Genomic DNA, 26236 nt, shown 5'->3' on the forward strand with positions numbered 1-26236 from the left:
GACAGTCGCGAAAGACGGCTTCCGATCCTTCCATTCCTTCGAACTTATCGATTTTTCCTTGGGCAGCCACGGGGTATTGAATGTAAAGTGGTGCGGCATTGTCCAATCCCGAAGCAGAAAACTCCTTGATTGTTCGATTGTCCGCTACCATGTCTTGTACTTCTTAAAAAATCTGAGCCGGTTGAGGTGGTTGGGGTTCTTGTTGATTCCTTGCTCGTCTCAAAGTTCGTTCAAAATCGTCGTCAGAGTCAAGGATGTGCTTATGAACAGGTTGAGAACTTCGAGTCATAAACCACCTAAAACAAGAAAACAAGTAAACTTATCAACTAGGAACAAAAACACATGAAAATAAACAAAAAGAAATAACAAGGGATTAGCAAAGTTGCTAATCCCCGGCAGCGGCGCCAAAAACTTGATGCGAAAATTAACTTAACACACAAATTTAACCCTCGTTTGACAATTATAGTATAAGTATAAGTAGGGATCGTTCTAGACCGGGGATTAGGAGAGCTTGCTAATAACCTCTAAACTGACTCAAAAACATAAAACTAAACTTAAAAACACTTAACAAGACTCACAAGACTCAAAGCAAATTTAAAATACTCAAAACAGCTTAAAACAACCAAATAAACTTAAACTAGACACTAGGAATGACTTTGGACAAAAATTGACTTTTACTTGAATCAAAACATTTAAAAACACAAATTAAAACAGATTCTAACTAATTAGACACACTAAAGTAAAGGGGGAGTGACTTTTGGACGAAGTTGAAACAAACAAACAAGTATGAAAAACTAGACAGATTGTAAAACAAATTTGAGAAATATGATGATGGATGGGATAGCTAGAGGCTTTTTCTCCACACATGATATGAATGCAAACAACTAGATTTCCAATTACTACTTCATTGAATTATGAACGACAATGCTCCAAATTAACCGTGTCATCACTAGTTAACTCTCAAATTTTCCTTGTTTTATTGGATTGGATGATATCATTCGACAACCCAAAACATTCTTCTAAAGTTCCCTACATGACATCATAATAGAGATACAATCAAAGATCATTACGTTTAATGAAAATCATAAGCATTGACAAATCACTTGCGACTATGACATCATGTCACTCATGCTAGGAATTGAACTTAACGCGATCGTTTATAAGCGACCTTCACTACATGTGAATATAAGTTTGTAACGATTATGTGAAACACTTTTATATTCTAGCAATGGATTTATGCATGTCAATTAAGTGTCGACCCTTAATTAACAAATACAAATAAGTTATCAATCAAATAGTTAAGCCAATTGCATTCACGATTCAAGAGTTCATAACTGGAATTTATCAAATTATATTGCACACATAATCATGGCTTTGTAATCACCCCTAGCCAAGAGGGGTTTAGCCACTCATATTTATAACAAAACGAAAGGAAATGAATTTAAACATTAGAAACAAAAGAAAGAAAACACCTAAATGCTCCAACGATCCAAGTTGGACAGCAAGCACATCCAAGCACTTTCCTTCCCTTCCTTTGCTACGGCACAAGGTATTGGTGAGTGTTTGAAGGTTTGTTTGTATGGAGGAATGGATGTGAAGATGAATGGATGTGTTTGGATGAAGGTTGTGTTGAAATGGGAGTGAATGATCTAACCAAGTATGAACTAAATTTATGTTACACACACTTCCTTTTATAGAGGAAATGCATGGCAATGGAGGGGAACATGGAGTGGTGTAGCAATTGAGTGCAATGATGCATGAAATATGAAATGATGGAGGGAACAAGGAATGGTGTAGCAATTGAGTGCAATGATTCAATGTAATGATGCATGAAATCTAAAATGATTGAGGGAACAAGGAATGGTGTAGCAATTGAGTGCAATGAGTGGTGTTTGAAATGATTCAAAGGTGAAAGTGAAGTGATGAAGCAAAGCATGAGGGTAAAATGGAGTGATGTTGCAGCTAGGGAATATGAATGATTGTGCACATGGTAGAGAAAGGAAAGGGAGGTGGAATGATGCAACAAATGAGTCAATTGAGGGAACATGGATGATGATGCACGGCATAGGAATCCAAATGGAGTGCAATGGTGGTGCACGGCAATGATGGAAAGGTGAATGGTGGAGTAACACCCCTTTGTGGCTAAGCTTTTTGTCCTTTTTACATTAATTCTTCTTTCTCTTTAACACATTCCTAGCCTCTTTCGTCTTCAATTTCGTCCATCCACCTTGCTCTATGCATGTGCTATTCATTCCAAGCCCAAAACTGCTCCAAAATGCACCAAAATGCATCTTATTGCTTCATAAGGCCTATGGACCTACAAACACACGAAAATAACTTAAAATACATAATTAACTAAGAAATAACAACATAAATGCATGAGAACAAGCTAACCCAGTCGCATAAATATGCTCCTATCAAAATCCCCCACACTTAGCTTTTGCTAGTCCTCGAGCAAAACAAAACAAACAAAACAAACAAAACACAATCTAGACCTTCCAACATTTGCCTCAGGGATTTTTAATGAAACATGACATGTTAAAAATCATCATTCCCACAAATTTTGGTTATCTTTACGCTTGAGCACATACTTAATCACAGTCACCACTTACTAGTTCACAATTAACCAATTAAAACGATGTTTTGAATGTAGTAACATGCCTTAGAGAATTTTCTCAATTTCTTACAAGATACTCTCTATTTTCACACACATTTTCTGACTACACACTTTACACTAGTATATGTGAGAAGATTAATGTAAACACGAAAGACTAGGACTCACATATGTTATAACAAAGAAAGCAATTTTCTGGAGTTATTAAGCATGTTTAGATATGATCTCATGAATGGAATGCTACTATCTAGATGTGAGAACCAATGACACCATATGCTCATACCAATTTCGAACTCCACAAATTGAAACACACAACACTCAAGATTGAAGTCAAGGGTTGTAACAGGGCTTGGGGGTAATGGCTAATAAAGAAAGGATAGGTATAACAAACGTTCTTAAAGCGATAGCAAGCAAAGCAATGAAATAGACACTTGGAATTCACTTTAGAATGCAGAATCAACTTTTAAATACAAAGGGAAGATTCATGCAACACTTAGGGCCGAATTCAATGTTTTGAACCATTTTTTAACAAACTTTTTTCTTTTCACTCTTTTTTTTGTTTTTCTTTCTTTCTTTTCTACCCATGCCTTATTAAGGACTTTGGAACACACACACACACACACAAGAATCACTTCCCCCACACTTGCTTTCTGCAATACATTAATAAAAAGAGAGTTCATTTTAAGTCATGCTTTACTATGCTTCAAGAACAAGGGTATGGATGGTCCTAAAACTAGGCTAGGTAAGGATAGTGTGGATTAACAAAGAACATAGGCTTAACAAGGCTCAACGGGGTTAAACTTAAACACATAATGAAATAGGGGCACTGCAATTTGGCTTTGGTGGTCACTACACAACTTCATCTTGAATATGTGTTATGCAAATCAATAGCATGCTTTGAATGAAATAGGCATGAGTTCTAGCATTTGGAACTAAATGATGAAACGCCTCCTAAGTAGTAACCAAGCAAAGAATAATGAGATCACGCAACGACTTTAGAAAACAATGATGCAAAGATTATTAACTCTCCAAATAAACGTTTAGGCTCAAGTCTCACAAGGTTGTAGCGTTCATTTGAGTTCCTTCCTTTAAGCATGTTACAAAAACTGATTTTTCCTTTATGATTGCGTGTGAATTCATAAATTATAACCACAACCAAGCATACACCAAAGAGTAAATCAAATTTTCATCCATGTTTATAACTCTCTTTAACAGTCATGTAATTAAAAACCAAATCCTCATCATTGTGTTGGAAGGTACCCTAAGACACAAATAAACACACAAAAACAACTCTTTTTGGGTTTTTCAAAACAATTTTTCAAATTTTTATGAGATTTTCAGATTTTTATGTCAAAACACACTAAAACACTCCAAAACAGCTTAAAAACAGCAAGGAACAATACTAGAAGTAATGGGTGATAAACTCCTACGAATTTCATGCAAAACAATGGTTACCCCCCCTCCACACTTAAACCAAACATTGTCCTCAATGTTTCAAGCATAAACTCACACAAAAACAAGCAAACAAACAAACAACGAATAAACATGACAAGTATAGCAAAGTAAAAACCAGACAGAGTAAAGTTTAAGAACGCAAATCTGGTTTTGGAGATAGATGATCTTGTTGACTTTCCACAGCTTTGATCTCGAACTGGTTTGGAATTCTGAGTGAGGAATATTAGAGTTCTTTGGTTGTGCAGTCTACATTCTTCTTTGCTTGTTTCTTCTGCACGGTAGGCAGGCACGAGGTAGAAGTGATGGTCTGTTTCTTTCTTCAATCTTTCCACGTGCCGACCATTTGCTTTCTTTCTCCTTGTCCCTAGCTGAGGATGAATTAGCACATTGTCTCCACATGCTTCGAGGTATCATTTTCACTTCCCTTATTTGTTCCCCAAGCAGATATGGTAGACGAAGATGAAGCATAAGATGTTGAAGATGAGTACTCGAGAGCAAGGCTAGGTAAGCAATCAGGAAGGGGTTCCAAGCAGTCGGTTCCAAATCGGAAGATTGATACCAAGTACTTGCTGATTGCTCTCTTTCTCATTGTCCCGCAGATGAAAACAACGACAAGGAGAAGGACGGAGAGAAAGCATGATATGAGATACTCTTGCTTTCAACCTTCATGATATGAAATACTTTTGCTTTGGATGAGTTGTTTGCAAAGGTACCCCAAGGAATAAGGAACACTGAGTGACTCGAGAGGCTTTGTTGGGAAGGCATTCTCGGAGATGAAGAAAGGTTATGTATGTCTGCCTTGAAATGGAGGGTGAAGGTTGACATTTATAGGAATTAATAACCGGTACTATTCTTTTACTCTTGTCGGCAACCGTTGGATGATTTAACAGTAAACTTCACGTCCCTTCTACTTCACAATAAATCTTTGACAGATTACCCGTAATTTCCGCAAGGCTAAGTATGCATGTGACAGGCGCTGACACGTCTGGAAAAGCAAGTGCCTCTTCGATATCTGGAATTGGCGCTTCGACAAACTGCCCGTGATTCCGCAAAGCTGAGTGTGTATGTGACAGGCACTGACATGTCTGGAAAACCAAGTGCCTCTTCGATATCTGGAATCGGCGCTTCGACAAACTGCACGTGATTTCCGCAAAGCTGAGTGTGCATGTGACAGATGCTGACACATCTGGAAAAGCAGATGCCTCTCCGATTTCTAACCTTGCCTCTTCAAGTTCTGAGCTCACCTCTTCGAGTTTTGAGCTCCGTCAAGTGCAGAGGTTGCATGTGACAAATGCGGACAAATCTGGAAAAGAAGATTGCCCCGTGGTTTCTGAGCAAGCTCAGCTTTTGAGAAAGCTAGCGCCTCTTCGATTTTTGAATTGGCCTCTTCGATTTTGAGCTCGCCTCTTCGGTCTCTGAAATCCCGTCGAGTGCTGGTTTTTATAGAGGCGCACAGTACGTTTCAAAGCACACTTAAATTTCTGCCTGTAGAAACTCCCTTCTTACACTTCTACGATCTTGACTTGTTCGACCTCTTCTTTCTTCAACACTTTTGAAAATGTCTGGCCCCTCCGACCGTCATTTTGACTTGAACCTTGGTGAAGAGGTATCCATGCCTTCTCCAGACAACATATGGCGCCCATCCTTCATATCCCTTACTGGTCCTCTTACCGTTGGGGATTCGGTGATGAAGAATGATATAACCACTGCAGTGGTGGCCCGGAACCTTGTCACTCCCAAAGATAACAAACTACTTTCCAAATGGTCTGATGAGTTGGCTGTTAAGGATTCTCTGGCTCTCAGTGTGCAGTGTGCAGGTTGTGTCCAATATGGCCCAACGTCTATTTGTTCGAACCCGTCAAGTTGAATCATTGGCGGCTGAAGTAATGAGTCTCAAACAGGAGATTAGAGGGCTCAAGCATGAGAATAAACAATTGCACAGGCTCGCACATAACTATGCTACCAACATGAAGAGGAAGATTGACCAGATGCAGGAATTTGATAGTCAGATTCTACTTGATCATCAGAAGTTTGTGGGTTTGTTCCAACAGCATTTGCCTTCATCTTCTGAGGCTGTACCACATAGTGAAGCTCCAAATGATCAACCTCTGATGCCTCCTCCTTCTGGGGCTCCGCCGACTGCTGAGGCTCCGCCGACTACTGAGACTTCTCCTAAGCAACCTTTGTGAAGGCTTCCTCTTGTATTTTCTGCTTAATGTTCCTTTTTTTCCATGAAAATGAATGTAAAACTACCTTGCATATCTGTCAATGTTTCAAAAATAAACCCACACCAAAAACAATTAAACAAGCAACAAATAAAAATGACAATCATGGCAAAATAAAACTGCATAAAAGGGAAGGTTTTTAGGAACGCAAAACCAATCGTGGAGCAATTCAAAAATCTTCCTTATCTGAGTACATGGGTTGCCTCCCAAGAAGCGCTTGCTTTAACGTCTTCCAGTCGGACGATACCTCCATTTAAGCTTGTATAGGGCCCAAGGCATGGAAGGGTATGTCCTCTACGGCATGCTCCTCAAAATACTCATACATTGGCTCTATGAATGGAAGGGGATAGTAATCCTTCCCGATTGGGACGTTGAGCATCCTTAAGTCAATGTAATCATTCCCACAAGCTTGGATTCGATTGGGGACCTGCATCATACAAGCTAACAACCTATTAGTTGAAATGGGAATCGAAATTGGAATAGGTGGTTTACCAATGTGTTGCAATGAAGTGGCAGCACTGTCAACAAATTTTCCAAATGTGCTTTCGGCCAGATTATGCATTTGGAGGTTAGTGGTGTGTTCTTTGTGCTCCACTCCAATTTCCTCTTCGTTGGTGGTTGGAAATTCATCCTTCTTGGTTGGTGCTGAAGGTTCTTGTCTTATGTTTTCAACTACATCAATGGCAAAACAAGAACGAACATCAGTAAGATTCACATTAGATTCAGGAATTTTAAAGTGAATCATATCACCACCAAATGCCATTGTTAATGCTCTCTTGGCCACATCAATCTTAGTTTGAGCTGTTTTCATGAAAGGTCATCCAAGTAAGATTGATGGTGGTGAAGAGTGGGCTACATCCTCCATGTCAAGCACATAGAAATCTGCAAGAAGAATCAAATGGTCTACCTGCACCAAAACATCCTCCAAAACTCATTTCAGGTAAGCATTAGATCGATTGGCTAGTTGAATAACAACACCATCATGTTTAAGCTCTCCTAGATTCATAGATGCATAAACAGAATATGGCATGACATTAATTGATGCACCTAGATCTAGCATAGCATGTTCAAACCTCGTATTTCCAATAACACAAGGGATAGTGAAACTACCTGGATCTTTGCATTTGGGTGGCAACTTCCTTTGCAACATTGCAGAGACATTCTCATTCACATGTACCACCTCTTTCTCACGAATCCGGTTCCTTGTTGGCCCATTGGTTTCTTCAATTCATCCACCTCCTTAGCTTGATTGAGCATTGTTTTATTTTGATTTTGCTACCCCTGCACTAAGGAAGTTAGTAATTGAACAATTTGATAATTATCCATGGATGTACCTGAATTGGTTTGGGTAGATTGTGGTTGGACTTGAGTGGGTACATATGGCCTTTGATACATCCCAGGGGGTTGTGGCCGAAATCCTCCTTGTTGGGCAGATTGTTGTGGTTCTCTCCACTTGAAATTTGGATGATCTCTCCACCCTGGATTGTAAGTGTTGGAGTATGGGTCATTATGTTGCTGATTGTGGCCTTGAAAACCCACAGCATTGGCAAATTCCCACCCTTCATTCTCGATTAATTGAGGGCACTTATCCGTGAGATGTCTTTCCATTAAGCACACGCCACAAGCAGCTACACTTTGTACCTTTGGTATTTCAACCACCTGTGAAAGAAGAGTAGTAAGATTAGCCATTTGATTTTTAAGTTCGGAAATAGCACTTACCTCATTAACATGTTGCTGCCGTGGGATGTCTATTTGACCAACCCCTTCATATTGCTGAGCATTCAATGCTCGGTTAGCAATTAAGGTCTTGGCAGCCATGGGTGTTTTGTCCACCAAAGCTCCTCCCGCTGAGGCGTCTAGCATTTGGCGTTCAATTGCTAGAAGCCCTTCGTAGAAATATTGAAGAAGAAGCTCCTCCTTCATTTGATGTTGTGGACATGAAGCAACAAGGGTTTTAAAACGTTCATAGTAAGTGGGAAATGATTCACCTTGGTTTTGCTAAATGCCACTAATCCTTTTGCGTAGTAGAATGACTCGAGAAGTTGGGAAAAACTTCTCCAAAAATGCCTGTTTCATACTCTCCCATGATGTGACAGTTCCGGAGGCTGGTTCATACAACCAATCTTTAGCCTTTTCCAAGAGAGAAGGGAAAAGCCTTCATTTTCATAATACTCCCATCAACATTCACAAAGGTCATGCTCGAACAAACAACCTCGAACTCCTTCAAATGTTTATTAGGATCTTCCATGAACAACCCATGGAACTTAGGAATATGGTGCAATAAACTGGACTTTAATTTGAACTCATCGGTCTTTCCTTGGGCAGCCACGGGGTATTGAATGCAAAGTGGTGCGGCATTGTCCAATCCCGAAGCTGAAAGCTCCTTGATTGTTCGATTGTCCGCTGCCATGTCTTGTACTTCTTCAAAAATCTGAGCCGGTTGAGATGGTTGGGGTTCTTGTTGATTCCTTGCTCGTCTCAAAGTTCGTTCAAAATCGTCGTCAAAGTCAAGGATGTGCTTATGAACAGGTTGAGAACTTCGAGTCATAAACCACCTAAAACAAGAAAACAAGTAAAGTCATCAACTAGGAACAAAAACACATGAAAATAAACAAAAAGAAATAACAAGGGATTAGCAAAGTTGCTAATCCCCGGCAACGGCGCCAAAAACTTGATGCGAAAATTAACTTAACACACAAATTTAACCCTCTTTTGACAATTGTAGTATAAGTATAAGTAGGGATCGTTCTGGACCGAGGATTAGGAGGGCTTGCTAATAACCTCTAAACTGACTCAAAAACATAAAACTAAACTTAAAAACACTTAACAAGACTCACAAGACTCAAAGCAAACTTAAAATACTCAAAACAGCTTAAAACAACCAAATAAACTTAAACTAGACACTAGGAATGACTTTGGACAAAAATTGACTTTTACTTGAATCAAAACATTTCAAAACACAAATTAAAACAGATTCTAACTAATTAGACACACTAAAGTAAAGGGGGAGTGACTTTTGGACGAAATTGAAACAAACAAACAAGTATGAAAAACTAGACAGATTGTAAAACAAATTTGAGAAATAAGATGATGGATGGGATAGCTAGAGGCTTTTTCTCCACACATGATATGTATGCAAACAACTAGATTTCCAATTACTACTTCATTGAATTATGAACAACAATCCTCCAAATTAACCGTGACATAACTAGTTAACTTTCAAATTTTCCTTGTTTTATTGGATTGGATGACATCATTCGACAACCCAAAACATTCTTCTAAAGTTCCCTACATGACATCATAATAGAGATACAATCAAAGATCATTACGTTTAATGAAAATCATAAGCATTGACAAAGCACTTGCGACTATGACATCATGTCACTCATGCTAGGAATTGAACTTAACGCGATCGTTTATAAGCGACTTTCATTACATGTGAATATAAGTTTGTAACGATTATGTGAAACTTCCTTATATTCTAGCAACGGATTTATGCTTTTCAATTAAGTGTCGACCCTTAATTAACAAATACAAATAAGTTATCAATCAAATAGTTAAGCCAATTGCATTCACGATTCAAGAGTTCATAACTGGAATTTATCAAATTATATTGCACACATAATCATGGCTTTGAAATCACCCTTAGCCAAGAGGGGTTTAGCCACTCATATTTACAACAAAATGAAAGGAAATGAATTTAAACATTAGAAACAAAAGAAAGAAAACACCTAAACGCTCCAATGATCCAAGTTGGACAGTAAGCACATCCAAGCACTTTCCTTCCCTTCCTTTGCTACGGCACAAGGTGTTGGTGAGTGTTTGAAGGTTTGTTTGTATGGAGGAATGGATGTGAAGATGAATGGATGTGTTTGGATAAAGGTTGTGTTGAAATGGGAGTGAATGATCTAACCAAGTATGAACTAAATTTATGTTACACACACTTCCTTTTATAGAGGAAGTGCATGGCAATGGAGGGGAACATGGAGTGGTGTAGAAATTGAGTGCAATGATGCATGAAATATGAAATGATGGAGGGAACAAGGAATGGTGTAGCAATTGAGTGCAATGATTCAATGTAATGATGCATGAAATCTAAAATGATGGAGGGAACAAGGAATGGTGTAGCAATTGAGTGCAATGAGTGGTGTTTGAAATGATTCAAAGGTGAAAGTGAAGTGATGATGCAAAGCATTGGGGTAAAATGGAGTGGTGATGCAGCTAGGGAACATGAATGATTGTGCACATGGTAGAGAACGGAAAGGGAGGTGGAATGATGCAACAAATGAGTCAATTGAGGGAACATGGATGATGATGCACGGCATAGGAATCCAAAGGGAGTGCAATGATGGTGCACGGCAATGATGGAAAGGTGAATGGTGGAGTGACACCCCTTTGTGGCTGAGCTCTTTGTCCTTTTTACATTAATTCTTCTTTCTCTTTAACACATTCCTAGCCTCTTTAGTCTTCAATTTCATCCATCCACCTTGCTCCATGCATGTGCTATTCATTCCAAGCCCAAAACTGTTCCAAAATGCATCTTATTGCTTCATAAGCCCTATGGACCTACAAACACACAAAAATAGCTTAAAATACATAATTAACTAAGAAATAATAACATAAATGCATGAGAACATGCTAACTCAGTCGCATAAATATGCTCTTATCAAGTACGCCTAGTTTCGTGGAGCGTCTCAAAAAGGTTCTCATACTGCTCCTGAAGGACCTCATTCTTCATTGCTATCTTGTTGTTCTAAGCTTCTAGCTCATCGACTTTAGCTTGAAGAGCAACCCTCTTTCCTTCCTTCTTTCGTTGCTGCGCACTAGGTGCAAGAGGGGTATCATTCTGTGTGTTGTGGCTTCCTTTGCTCCCCATGTTAGAGAGGGATGCTTGGTCAAAAGAGAGTGTACGAATGGTGGAAACCAGCTTAACAAAGCTGAAAAGAGTGAGAATAAGTGCTGTTCCCACAGACGGCGCCAAATGTTGATGCACAAAATCAGTGAGGATTTTGGTACAATAGAAAGTGTTAAGTTTGTAACCTTCGCTAGATTGCTCCGGTCACTATTGTGGATAAGTATGTAAATGGATAGAAATAGGGAAGCAAACACAAGATGTACGTGGTTCACCCAGATTGGCTACGTCCACGGAGTAGAGGAGTTTTCATTAATTGTGAAAGGTTTACACAAGTACATAGTTCAAGCTCTCCTTTAGTGAGTACTAGTGAATGATTTAGTACAAATGACATTAGGAAATATTGTGAGAGAATGATCTCTATTTATAGAAGAGAGTTTCTAGTTTCATTCTGACATTGACACGTGTCGTGTTGTGATTGGCTTCTGATGTTGACACGTATGATTGGCTTCTGATGTCGACACGTGTCGCGCTGTGATTGGCCTCCTGGTTAGAGGGAAACTCTTCTGGGTCCTTGACGGTATAACGTTGACCAGTGCTTAGTAGTTTCGGGATTAGTCAAGTATGGTATAAACAACCATTACTGTACCAAACTTTTGGTATATCGAAGTTCGGTATTGCCAAATAGTTCGATTGGCATGATATGACAATGGTAATTGCCACTTTGTTTTGGGACAAAATCTGTTTTTGTTTTTTTAACCCAATTCAAGGGCAAAACTTTTTTTTTTGTACCTTAATCTCATACATTGTAGCCTAAATTCATCTATTATTCATCATTTACAATTCACACACACACAAAATAATTCAAACGATGCACCAAGATTCATGATGAACATTAAGCTTACAATCCAAATAGAAGTTATGAACCAAAACAAATAGAAGTGAACAATCAAAATAGAAGTTAAAGTTTCAGACCAAATGAAAATTGGAATTAAACTTCAAAAAGTAAAATTCATTGATCAATTCTTCAAGCTTGAGATGTCAAAGCCTTTGGAGGAGGCATTGAACTTGTGTCAAGCCTACATTACAAACAAAGAAAACATATTAATAGCAAGAAGAATTAAAGTTGAAAACCATTTAATAACAAATGTATTAAAATAAAATAAAAGCATATCTTACTTGTTTTCACTTCTTTCATTTCCTTGTAAAATTAAAGCATATCTTTCGTTGGTTCCTTGTAAAAGTTTACTTCATCCGCCCTAAGCCAATCACTAGTACACATTAGTGCCTCTACCATTTTAGGAGTATGATGCCCTAAAAGGGTCCACAACCCTCCTCCCTGGGCTAAATGCATTTTCACTAACAACGGTAGAAGTAAGGATTGCAAAGATATCATTAGCTATTTGTGAAAGAATTAGGAACTCTTTTGTGTTTGATTTCCACCAACTCAAGACATCAAAGTCACCAACAACAATGCTAATATAAGTAGGGTTTTATTTTCGAATTATTGGAATATTATATATATATATATATATATTATAAATATGTGTTATATAATATAATATTATATAATTTATAAATTATATTATATTATATTATATTATATTTTTGGTATGATACGGTAATACCGTAGTAATAGTATCCATTACTAATACCGTACCATGAAATTTTGGTCCGATACAATACTGTATCATTACCGATTGATACTAATAATTTGGCACAAAATCGGTATGACACGGCAATTTGGCAAAAAAATACACCCCGAATACACCCCGAAGTGTTTATACATCGATCATCCTCAAGTACTATCCAAAACGTTATGTCAGATGTCTAGACTACCAGACATCGCAATAAGACAATGAATAAAATGATCCCTCAAGAAAGAGTGTTGCCCTTACACTACGACGTGGTTTCAAACTCTGTCAACTTTATAATCTAACATCTAACCTAACAAATCTATCGTTTGACATAAAAGGAAAGAGACTTATTACGTTCATGGGTCAAGTGAAACCATACACACTCTAAAGCCCAAACCATGATATCCCCCAGCCCATGAATCCGGTTATGGTCCTCTAAAACCCGCCGCACTCCGCACAGCGAGTGGAACAGCGAAGCTCTGTTCTCTGAGACCAAACATCAAACAGTTACAGAGATGGGAGGCGGCGGCGGCAGAGGCACAGGAGGTTCTCGCACTCAGAGGCGCCACTTCCGTCAGAACCGAGAGAACGTTTGGAAGCGTTCCAAGTCTGATCCTTCCTCTGAAAACAACAATGAAAACAACAATGAAAACAATGGAGAAAATCGTGGTTGGGAGCCGTTTGCCACTCAAAACCCCGCATTCGATGAATATTACAAGGTGATGTCATATTCTATATATACATATATTTGTTTATATCTATGCATGTATGTTTTTGGAGTAAAAGTTAGTTTCTTTTATTCGTTTATTGAACCGTGGAATGTGTTATGGTGGTAGGAGCAAGGGATAGTGAGCCCAGAAGAGTGGGATGCATTCAATGAAGTTCTTCGAAGGCCTTTGCCTGCTGCTTTTAGAATCAATTCAAGGTGATTGAAATAATGTATGTGCTATGTTGTTTCTGTATGTGTTTTCATGTGCGGTTTCATTCAATGTTAAACTCAATTCTCAATTGAACTTCTGTGGATGTTGCAGTAGCCAATTTTGTTCGGATATCCGAAGGCAGTTGGAGAATGACTTTATGATCTCTTTGCAATCTGAGGTTGGTTTCTTGTAGGCTAATTTACTAATAAAATGTAGCGAAAAACTGTGTTGCCTCATTTCATTTTTGTTGTAAATTGTAATGTGTTTATGATTATTTAATCTATACTGTTCCAGGTAAGTGGAGGTGAATCACAGCCTACCCCGAGAATCTAGCTTGGCATTCAAATTTTTCTCGCATGCAACTGAGGAAGAACCAAACACTTGAGAGGTAAATGAATTGATGTATTCCAACAGGGTTCCTACCTATATGAATAATACTAATATGTAATATGTATCCACCTTAACTATTGTGATTGTTCCAAATTGAATCTTCTTCAATTTCTTGTTTATATAGAGCTTAACCAAATTCTGCATAATGGTATCAAGTCACTCTGTTTAGTTTCAATCTATCCCCCGTTCTAATATTATTATCTGTGTATTCATGGTTCTGATGGTACAAATATCTCAGGTTTCATGAGTTCTTAAAGCTTGAAAATGAGATTGGAAACATCACAAGACAGGAGGCTGTCAGCATGGTAGGCCTATGTTACTTGCAGTTTGTCCCTTTGTGGTTTAAATACTGAATTGTGCTGCAATATTCAAGTATAAATCTTGGGTGTCTCAGGGCTAAGTAGTTCACCTTCTACTAATGCTCAAGTATTCAGTTACCTCTATTTTAATTTCAATGATACAGGTACCTCCACTATTCCTTGATGTACGCCCAGATCATTTTGTACTTGATAGTAAGCAACTTATATTGCATTTATCTTTCCCCTTTCTAAAACTGAAAATTTAGAAACCTAGTTGACCCAAATGATGAGACTTGAATCACGAGCATCACGTGAAAATCTAATCTGTTGTGTTCTATTCTATATTGCATTTTCAACCTTCTTATTGGCATTGTGAGTGTTGATGAAAATTGTAGTTTGGATTGGAGATGCATAATTCCTTGAGGGACTTCTTTTGTTGGGAACTCTCTGTTCTGTGGTATAGTTTTCAATTTTTATAAGGAAAAAAATTTACCTTATGGATTGTAACATGTTACTCCTTCTGTTTTGCTTTAAAGACTAAATCTAGTGCTTACTGACCGTCAGCTACAATTTTTCTCAGTGTGCGCTGCACCAGGTTCGAAAACATTCCAATTGCTTGAGGTAATACACCGATCAATGAAACCAGGATCTCTACCTGATGGATTGGTATGGTTCCTTGAATTATATATTCTTTCACATTCCTTATATCTGATTTAGTTCGTCAGTTCCGTCTTTTCCTCGGTCAAGGACTCAAGTTTAGGCTGTTATCTTGCCTTTAAATTCTTATTTGATTCTCCTAGTTACTATTTTCCCTTCATGTGACATAGATTTTCCCTCATTTAACTACCATTTATGATACTGGTTCCTTGTTTTACTGGCCCATTAATTAGGTTGTAGCAAATGATCTTGATGTCCAAAGATGTAATCTACTCATCCATCAAACAAAAAGAATGTGCACAGCCAACTTGATAGTCACAAATCATGAAGCTCAGCACTTTCCTGGTTGCCGGGCAAAGTCTAGTGCTTCTGAAATAGGAGCTGAAATGGAGCCACCTATCAGCCATCTTATCTTTGATCGTGTTTTATGTGATGTCCCTTGCAGTGGAGACGGTACCCTTCGCAAGGCTCCTGATATCTGGAGGAAATGGTATAACTTTAATTTTTCAGTCGCTATTTTACTTTTGGCAGGTTGATGAGATTTGTTTTATTTATATACAGGCATGCTGGACTGGGAAATGGGGTTCATCCTCTACAAATTTAGATAGCTATGCGAGGTATCTATCATGAAAAGAAATTTCTCAGATTTTTTTTATTATTAACAATGGCTCTATGCTTTACGTACTAGTTTATTCTCATATGTTATATTGTTTATCCTAGGTTTATTGCTGCTTAAAGTTGGCGGAAGAATGGTGTACTCTACCTGCTCTATGAATCCAGTTGAAAATGAAGCTGTGGTTGCTGAGGTAATATGTTTGCTTATCTTCTTACAAAATATTTACTTAGAACTTGATGGGTTGAAAGATTTTATTTTATAAGTGACAACGGCATGGTTTATTCATACAATTGAAGAGAGCTTGTAGGCATAGTAGGTAGTCATGGAATGCCAACCGTACAATTATTGTTTCTTTTATTTCTTTTGACCTTTTCAGTTCTTGCAAATTGATTAGTGGATTGGAGCACTTCTTCACCTCATACGATTAATTGATTTTATGGATTTTGTTTATTCGGTCATTGTGGACATGTACTGTTTCAGCTTATGTTTTAGCTTTTAATTTGAATATTGTTTGTGTTATGAAAGTACATCAGAAAACATTTTCTTTCAATTTGATGCTTTTGACCTTGCTATGAGTGGCAGAGTTTCATGATTTTTTGTTGTGCTTATTCATTCTTTATTTGGATGACCTTGCTATGAGTGGTAGATTACGTCATTCTGTATTTTGTTTTTTGTTTTTGTTTTTTTTGTTTTGTTTTTTTTTTTTTGCAGATTTTGCGGAGAGGTGGTGGGTCTGTTGAGCTTATTGATGTCTCTAGTGAGCTTCCCCATCTTGTTCGGAGGCTAGGTCTTAAAAAATGGAAGGTTGGTTGTTTGTTTACCTTTTTTATGGTAGTGCTGTATAGTGAAAGCTTGATGTGCACAACATATTATTGAATAAGAATGTTTCCTTAGTTTGTGTAACATAAGTTTGTTTCTCAATTACTGAATGGGATGTTGCTGTTATCACTTGTAGTGCTATTTTATCCTAGTGCTTTGAAAATCGTCTGATTGAAGCATTGTTTATGTCACATATTCACTACTATAATATAAAACTGTAATAAGGTATATTTGCCACAAATAATCCGGAGTTACCTGTCAAGGAGAAGATATCACAAATTTCCATTCTTGTCCTGATATAAGATTCAGGGGTTAAGAAATCCTTTTGCAATCAATGCATTATATTGCGCCATGAATGTTAGGTGAAACCATTTTATTCGACTCTGCTTCGTGATTATGTATAAGTTGGGTCAACATTATAATATTTTTGTCTTCAATACATCAAATTCAATACACACCCACCCACTCATCAGAGTCAAATTCAACACACACACATCTTATAGCATAGTGGTCTCAATTGCAACAGTTTGTTCAAACATCACCTACTGTGTTGCATGCAAGTTGCAGCTTTAAAATTTTCTCTTGCGACAAAATCCCTATTCATTCATTTGAAAATGCAGATACATGACAAGGGTAGGTGGTTACCTTCCCACAAAAATGTCAGCAAATATCGGAAAAATATCATTGTTCCCAGCATGTTTCCTTCTGGAAGAAGCTTTACAGAACCAACAGACGGTAATGATAATATGGAAGTGGAAGAAAAGCATGAGAATGGTGGCAATGGAAATTTTGAAGATGCATTGCAGTCAACTGATGATCCTGCAACTGTAGCCAACGAACAAGAGGAGGAAGTTTCTGAATTTCCACTAGAACGCTGCATGAGGATAGTCCCGCATGATCAAAATGGAGGAGCTTTCTTCATTGCTGTCTTCCACAAACATTCTGCTTTGCCAGGTGAGTTCAAGTATCTGCAAAGAGTTGAAGTGCTCTGAGGTAGCTTTTACTGTATTATTGTCTTCTTATACGTATGAAGGGGTTGTTTCCCTCCTATGTAGAAAAAAAGTCTGCTAATGCTGAATATATTTTATGACCTAAAACAAATGACCCTTAGCAGACGGAATAAATTTTATGACCTAAAACAAATGACCCCATTATTCTATTATCTCATTTAGTAAATGCTATTTTCACCTAATTATCCATTTCAAAGATATTTTTGGAGAAAGGGAGCACCTTAAAAAGAATTTAAAATAAAATGGCGTTTCACACTTAAATTGGGTCGTTGTGTCAATATGTGTGGCCTGTAGTTTGTTTAGGATTTGGACATGTGCTCCAGGTTTGGGTTTTGCTGATAGAGAATCACAATCTCTTTATATTGTTTATTTTTAATTTGGTTTCCTTTCTCCTTTCGATGATTCTTTTCTTCTTTCATTGAACAGCCAATCAGGGGAAACCTAATGGTCTGAAAGAGGACTTGGGCACTAGAAATGACGAGCCGCAGGTAGAATTACAAAATCTGGGTACTGAAGGTACAAATGGGACGGTGGCTAGTTTGGAAGATGGTACAGATGAGACTTTTTTAGAAGCAGCTTCAGAGGTAGAGTTAATAAAGGAAGAACTAGATGGGGCATCTTTGGAGCTTGATCCTTCTGTCACGCTTGAAGAAGATGTATCGGAGGAAGCCCAGGAGCCTGTTGATGAGGAAACAGATCCCAAGAAAGCTGGAGGAAAGAGAAAGAAGCAGTGTCAAGGCAAGTGGAGAGGAGTGGACCCTGTTGTTTTCTTTAAAGATGAAGCTACCATTAATAGCATAAAGACATTCTATGGCATTGATGAATCGTTTCCCTTCAATGACCACCTTGTCACAAGAAACACCGATGCTAATCATGTGAAAAGAATTTACTACATCTCAAAGTCAGTCAAAGATGTTCTTGAGCTGAATTTCTCCGTTGGACAGCAACTTAAGATAACATCTATTGGGCTTAAGATGTTCGTAAGTATTTTCAAATATGAATGTCTTTTTTCTTTTAAATAAGGCTGTTATACGATTCGAATTTCTAGATATGTGATCAAAGAAGGTTCTGCAAAATTATTATGCCTTCATATAAGTTGATCACTTTCTAAATCTGATAGCCTAAGTGTGTGTATAATTAAGACAATGAGCGAGACAAGTAGTGCCAGTACCTACTGATTGGGTGTAGAAATATTAAACCTTATTACGCTCACTCATGGATTCCAAGTGTGTAGTATATATATTTTCATCCTAGGGTTCTCATGTTTGAAGCTAGAGATTCTGGTGAAGCCCTGGACTGATGAACGAAGTATTTCTACATTCTGGTGTCTAGCATTAAATATTCCGTAACAATCTTTCTCTAATTTATTCTTGCTCTCAACAGGAACGACAAACTGCAAGAGAAGGAAATTTGGCGCCTTGTTTATTCCGGATATCACCAGAAGGATTGCCACTTATTCTTCGGTACATAACCAAACAGATTGTATGTGCATCCCTAGTCGACTTTAAACATCTTCTTGAGTATAAATCTATCAAGTTTGCTGATTTTGTTGATTCTGCGTTCAGTCAGAAGGCATCAGGCATAATGTCAGGATGCTGTGTGATAGTTTTGAGTAAAGGTAATATAGCATCATTTGTTAAAGGACCATAAGTGCACATTCATTGTATATATATTATGTTTACCTAGGTAGAACTTTATATCTGCAGATGGCGAAGCCACGTCGGGTCCTATTGAAGTCGACGAGTCAACAATAGCCATTGGATGCTGGAAAGGTAGGTCCAGTTTGTCTGTGATGATCACAGCAATTGACTGCCAAGAACTGCAAGAAAGGCTTTTGGCGCGCATGGAAACTGAAAAGGAGCCTTCGGAGAAGAAAGACGAGGCTTCTAGTGTCAACAGGGATGAGGTACAGGACGTAAAGGATATTGAAAAGGAACGTTGACAAGGAAAGTATCACACTTGCATCAGAGGGTAAAGCGATAACTTCCGGAATTCCAACCTTGCCTTGTTGTACTCTAATTAGATAAATTAACACAGGTGTTGTAATTTATGTGGCAGGAATTCATATTGTTTCTTTACTACCTCCTACAAAATTGGAATGTCATTTTTTTTAACATCGAATGCATGTTTGTATTTGTGGCTTTGATCGCCAAGTTTGTAATCATAAATGCTCTTAACCACATTAGCTACAAACCATTTTACGATTTGGATATACAAAACAGTGCTGCGACATTTAATGTGTGAGATTTTAACCCTAAATTGTAGATTCGGGGGACGAGTGTTTTGAGTAGTTTTAGCTTTTTTTCGACGAATTAACATGAGTAGGGAGAATGTGAAATTACAGATTTAAGTTCAACAACGGGCATACCCAAATCAGGCTCGTCTAGTTCTTCATTTCAATTTTGAAAACATGCGATTAATCAGCTGATGCAAACTAAAAGCAAAGCAATGAGAAAAATATACAAAGGAAATATATCACACCCCTCAAAATTTGCTAGTATTAAGAATGTCGAAGAAAGCATCCGATGTTTATAAATCCACGGTCCTGTTGAATCACGATGTACAGCACACCTTGCTCTTAGCTGGGATTACTTGTGCAGGGCCTGGGACAAGGATCTTCTTACCAGTCAAAGATGGAGGGTTTCCATTAGCTTGATTTTCGTTGGCAGCAAGGCTTTTCTTGTTAACAATGTTGAATATCTCTGTCAACACAGTCGAGAAAGCGTTCTCCACATTTGTTGCTTCCAGTGCTGAGGTCTCCAGGAAGAAAAGGCCTTCCTTTTGGGCAAATTCTTTGGCATCTTCAGTGGGGACTGCACGCTGGTTCTCAAGATCACTTTTGTTGCCTATCAGAATGATGACTATGTTCTTGTCGGCATGGCTACGCAGTTCTTCCAGCCAGCGTGGTATATGGTCAAAGGTCTGGCGTTTGGTTATATCATATACCAGCATTGCCCCAACAGCACCCCTGTAGTACGCACTTGTAACCGCTCTATATCTGCGCAAAACAGCACAAGGGAAGGACAATCATCAGATGTGAATACACTTAACCTTTAGTGCAAATCTGGAATTAACGAAATATAATGAGCAGCACATATCATCTTATACTAGACAGAGGTGACCGGTTTAGTTGATAACCAAATATAATCGGAGTAAATTTGTCCAAAACTGTGCATCATCGTAGTGAACAATCGTCACCCAAACAGCATTCATTCCCATCAGTTAATAAACTCAAGTCTTATCTTCTTTATAAAGAAACTAAACATTAGACCAAATCGGTGATAACAGGCAAGAAACACAAGCTTGGACAAGTCATATGTGTCATGGTTCTCAAATATAGGGAATCAAAGAAAGCAATTATTCACACCGCTTAACAAAAGGTGACAATTCTTCTCCCACTATATCATCCATGGCAATATCCAAGATTGCAAGAAGACCAAAAGTAGAAGACAAATTAAACACGATTTCATATCTTTGTAACCGAAAACCATATTACTGGTGGCAAGTTTATACAATTAAGAACACAAGGATCACAATAAGAAACCGATAATGTTAACGAATTTCATTCCTGGCATTTAACATTTCTAATCGTTTGAGTGAATATCCATATCAATATCAATATCAATATCACAACATACTAAGTGCACTTATGAGATTCAAAAACACGGATCTAAAAGCCTCAGGTGATTATCTTATTCATATGTAGCATACAAAGAAGTAATTCACTTACCAACATTACAAATTTACTTGAAGAAATCAAACCCAGAAAATAAAAAAGATAACTTAAAAGGATGTAAATGAAATCTATGCATACTGCTCACAAAAAAAGCAACTTAACAACTTTTACTAAAACAGGAAAAAGTAAAAAGCAGAAAGTTTACTGGAATTGTTGCAAACTATCCAAATCTAAAAACCCAAGTAGAAGACCGAAAGAAAAGGGTTGTACGCTACTGCTGCAGAGAGAGAGAGAGAGAGAGAGAGAGACCGTTCTTGTCCGGCAGTGTCCCAGATCTGGGCCTTGACACTCTTGTGCTCGATGAGGAGGGTCCGAGTCTGGAACTCGACGCCGATGGTGGCCTTGGAGTCCAAGCTAAACTCGTTCCGGGCAAACCTGGCCAGAATCTGAGACTTGCCCACCGCAGAGTCCCCTATCAGCACCACCTTGAACACATAGTCTATCTTCTGGCTCGCGTCCCCATAACTCGCCATTTCTCTGTTCCCTCCCAACTCAAGTACGCCAACTCTCCAATCAAATAAGAAGAAAACCCAGATCGCTACTTCTGCTATCAAAGCCCCACAAAGCAAAGGACTTGAAATTTATCTAAACCCCACAAGACTTTTACTTTATTTATTTATTTATTTATTTTGGTTGGAAATACGAAAGGATGTCTGTAATGCACTAGTTGCACAACAAAGCTAATTATCAGTTCTCACAACGATGATTGTTAATTAGGTATCAAGTTTGTCACAAAATTAAATATTATTTAATTAAATTTTAGGATAATTTTTGTGAACTTCATGTTTATGGAAAATGTGACACACCCTGATCCTAGAATCAAGGCATGCTGGCCGTCACGTGAGTGTGACGTAATCAAAAGTGCGACACGGAAGCAAGATATAACAGAAATATGAAGGAATTTAAACCAACCACTAGCAGCATAACCTACTAGCATACAAGAGAGAGTTATAAAGTAAAACACACGAATTCAGAGCGTAGATATAAGTGCAGTCAAGTAAGACCATAATTAAAGTACAACACCCGCAGGTGAGCCCTACATGCAGAACGTCTGTCAGAATGCCGAAAAAGACCTCGTGAGCCACCAACTACTAACTAGAACCTGGAGGGGCGCAAAATAAAGGTGAGTGGGTCAGTAAAACCAAAGATTTTCCAAAAACATTTTATTTAAAACGTTTCTAACCCCTCACCGTAAAACCTGTATACTTTCCCAGAAAAATAGCATATAAACATATAAATACATATATCATCAAAACTCCGCTCACCAACTATCAACATAACATCTCAGAAAGAATATGCCATGCCATGCCAAAATATAATATGAATGCATCAATATAATCAGGTGAAATAATAAATCAACCGGAGACCCTGCAGTGGTCCTGTACGGCTGATTCTATAGCTCACTATCCCATCCAGCCGGAGTCACCAACCGTGACCTGTACGGCCTTGCCGGAGTCACCAACTGTGACCTGTACGGCACTACACTGCACATAAGTCGGAACTACCTATAGTAGTATGTACGACTAAGATGGTGAAATAATACGCTCTAGTGCTTCTCTCATCAATCATCTGTGCACATAATCTAAGGTCACCCACCAGTCGGAACCCCTCTAATGGTCTGTACGACTGGCATGTCGGAACCATCTCTAGTGGTCTGTACGACATCCAGGTACTTGGATCCAAGGTGAGCGTGCGGTGTGGTGAATAATATAAGCACTAACACCAAGGGTGCAGGTTATGAGCTTCCAATGCAATTCACATAAAATAAATCGTCTGAATGATGTAAAGACTCACATGTGCGTCCACCGCGTCAATTCACATATATATGCATCAATTATCAATTTAAATATCTCAACAATTGCATGCATGGCAATTTAAATCATATTTTCATATAAACGCATTTTCTGGGAAAACAGTAGTATATAGGTAATACGAAAACAAAACTGCCCACTCACTGATAAGTCGATGGGTCGTAACCCCCGTGACGTCCCTGGATGCACTCGTCCTCGGGATAGGTGTCACCGGAAAAATTCCAAGCAAAACCGGCCAAAATCGAACCTAGTGATCTCGACGTCCAAAACCTTCAAACGCAGCACTCCGAGCTTCCTTGGGACCTCACTAAGCTCACTATGAGCTTGAAATTCCCTTGTTTGCTTCGATCCATGGAGTTTTGGATGGTTTTGGTGAGGTCCGTACAATCGGGGTGAGAGAGAGAGCAGGGAATCGTGAGGGAGGAGAGAGAGAGTTACGGGAAAGAGGGAGAGGACAGGGAGTGTGAGGTGTCCAACACCAATCCTCACCATCCATTTCATCTAATTCCCTAACCACAAAATTAACAAAAGCCAAAATTTTAATCCAAAACTTATAATAAGTTAAACCAAATAACGTCACACACACATACCTTAATACCCGCTAAGGGTAAATCCGTCATTTCACGCTCCCAATATAAAATTTTCGGGACGAGCTGTGACAAAATGCACATACTTTTTTACTTTTTTTAATAACGTATATTTATCATACAAATTTTATAACTGAAACCGTTTAACTTCTCTTTGAATAACGTATTACCATACATTTTTATAATAAGAACTATTTAAATTCTTAATCTTTATTTGAAGACCTATTCTCACAAAAACAAAAAAACAAAAAAAACTCATTTGAATTGAAGATATTTAATCATTCAAACGTATAGAAATCAATGATATAAGCACCAAATAACATATTCATGATGAACTGTCCATTTGTTTTATACATTTAGATAACCAAATAACCTTCAATGTGAATAATATTTTTATGAATGATCTTCAAATAGAAGTTAAGAAATTTAAAGATTTTAATTTTGAAGTTCATATGAAAAAATACCTTATTCACAAAATATGAAATATGCGCATTCTCCAACGAGGAACGCAATTATTATTCAAAATTTTATTATGTTTTCATGTATGATATACACAAACCCAGATCCTCTCCAAATCTTAAAAAACTGAGCCTAAGGATCAAATGATTTGGACCGTTGAAATTTGATCCAACGGCTATAATTATTATAATTTTTAGAGGAGCCCTCTGTGTCACATTGAAGGAATATTTTGAGAAAACATTTTCATTTAAGCAACATCTATAAGCATGCAATTAACAATTAAAGGCGGAATCATGCTAGCATGCACTTAAAAACAAAACATTAACCATGAAATTCAAAGCCTAGTAGATTGGTGAACCAAGAATCAACTCAAAACATAGTGAGTTGAAATTTATACCTTTGTAGATTCCTCTTTGTATTTAAACAAAGGCTAATCACCCAAGAGATAGGGCCTTCATTCCTTGCATCTTAGATCCATGGATTTGGATGGATCTACACCAAGGAGAGCATGGATGATAAATGAGTGACCATGGAAGAATAGATGGCTAGCTACAACTTCCATGGTGGCCGGCATTTCTAGAGAGAAATGGAGAGACAATTCTCACCAATTTTCCCCAAAACAAACCCTTAATGAATAAAAGGCTATAAAGTCATATTTATACCTTTATTCATTTGAGTGGCAAACTTGTAATTAAAGCAAGTTCACTACCCTTTCTCTATATGGCCGGCCATGGGGGGTTGTTTGGGCTTTTGGGTCTTAGTGAATCATTATTCATTAAGTTGTCATACAACTTAAGTCAATGGGCTTGACGTTCGAAGCCCATTGGGCCTTAAGGTCCAAAACCTATCCCGGGGTCTTTAACGAACTTATTCGTTTGATTAATTAACATATTAATTAATCCTTGCCATAAATAATTAAACTATTCAATTGTTCTTACTCATTTAGTTTGTTTCATCCATCTCCACCTTATATGGTGTACGATCCATTAGGTTCCTTTTAGCGAGGCAGTGGGCGATCAAAACTCTTTCAAATCGATTATGAATTGAAACTTCCTTTCAATTCTCCCTTTAGTGATAATACACTTTTAGGGCTTCCACAAACCATAAGTGACACCTAGCCGTATGTCATGGTTACCTAAGCTAATCAGAAGAGGTTAAGAACCTATTCAGTTTAGGATTACAAATGCAATACGGTCTTTCTCTAATCTAATACTCCTGACCACATTGTTTGGTTTGATAGTTTATTTATTCATGTCTACTATCCAATGTGATTCGTGTTCTTATATGATTTCCTTGAATGTGATTTAGAACGACTTTTCTAAATCTCATTCATACTCTGGCCAGAGATTCTAAATCATATCATAGAGTATTCTCCCTCAAACGATTTGAAGGTTAGAGATCCCTTGTTGCGCATTCACTTGCCTCCATGACTAAGTGGCTTAACCCCAACGATGCCGTGGACACCCCGATGGGGTGACATTGACATAATCAAAGATCAAGGACTTAACCACAAGACAACTGTGATGCCTCAGGTCAAAGGACTAATTTGCATTATCCCAAACATGAGTTCTCATGTGACATGAGTATGAGAACTCTTCGTTGATCGCGTTCAGTGAACTCATTCTCTACTGAGCACCTACGTACTTGTCTTGATGTCACACACACCAATGACTCGAGACTAGTCACTTTCCCTGAGAGAAGACATAGCACGTACCGATCTTGACGGACTGTCAATGCCCAATTGGCAATCTTATGATCAAGAACATTTAGGATGTGTCTACGAAAGAATGGTCTCATGAATCTAACTTCATTAGATTACATTCTTCCAATCACATATTCCTTGGACTTTATCGTTTAAGCATATAACATTTATATGAGACGGCTCAAACAATAATCTTTGCCCTTTATATTAAACTAGATTAGTTTAACATGTGAAATGTCCGTAAAGTATCATCATATGATTGGTTTTAGGGCACATTTCCAACACACATCCCGGCCCGGGCCCCCACCACATCCCGGGCTTAACTCCGTCGTAGCACGATATTGTCTGCTTTTGGCCCCTACACGACCTCACTGCTTTGTTTTTGGGAATTCACACGAGAACTTCCCAGTGGGTCACTCATCCTGGGATTGATCTCGCACGAACTCA

The 26236-nt window shown here is 38.1% G+C and overlaps 1 protein-coding gene and 1 pseudogene across 1 annotated transcript; one reads left to right on the forward strand and one right to left on the reverse strand.

The window, feature by feature from the left end:
- Positions 1–13232: 13232 nt before the first annotated feature.
- Positions 13233–19726, forward strand: LOC126603806 (uncharacterized; annotated as a pseudogene).
- A 133-nt stretch (positions 19727–19859) lies between these two features.
- Positions 19860–21861, reverse strand: LOC126603805 (ras-related protein Rab11D). The gene is made up of 2 exons (XM_050270762.1): positions 21480–21861; positions 19860–20492 (listed from the first exon to the last, which is right to left on the reverse strand). The coding sequence occupies exons 1-2, from the start codon at positions 21701–21703 to the stop codon at positions 20048–20050; spliced, it is 669 nt and encodes a 222-aa protein (XP_050126719.1). The 5' UTR covers positions 21704–21861; the 3' UTR covers positions 19860–20047.
- Between the last annotated feature and the right edge of the window lie 4375 nt (positions 21862–26236).

Source organism: Malus sylvestris, chromosome 15 (genome assembly GCF_916048215.2).
Source record: "Malus sylvestris chromosome 15, drMalSylv7.2, whole genome shotgun sequence".
In the NCBI taxonomy this organism is placed as follows: Eukaryota; Viridiplantae; Streptophyta; class Magnoliopsida; order Rosales; family Rosaceae; genus Malus; species Malus sylvestris.

Bases quoted from the DNA above. Each gene is read 5' to 3' on its own strand.
- LOC126603805 (XM_050270762.1), bottom strand. From the start codon at position 21,703: ATGGCGAGTTATGGGGACGCGAGCCAGAAGATAGACTATGTGTTCAAG. The intron at 20,493-21,479 runs GTCTCTCTCTCT...TGTTTTGCGCAG, and splicing joins GACACTGCCGGACAAGAACG to ATATAGAGCGGTTACAAGTG.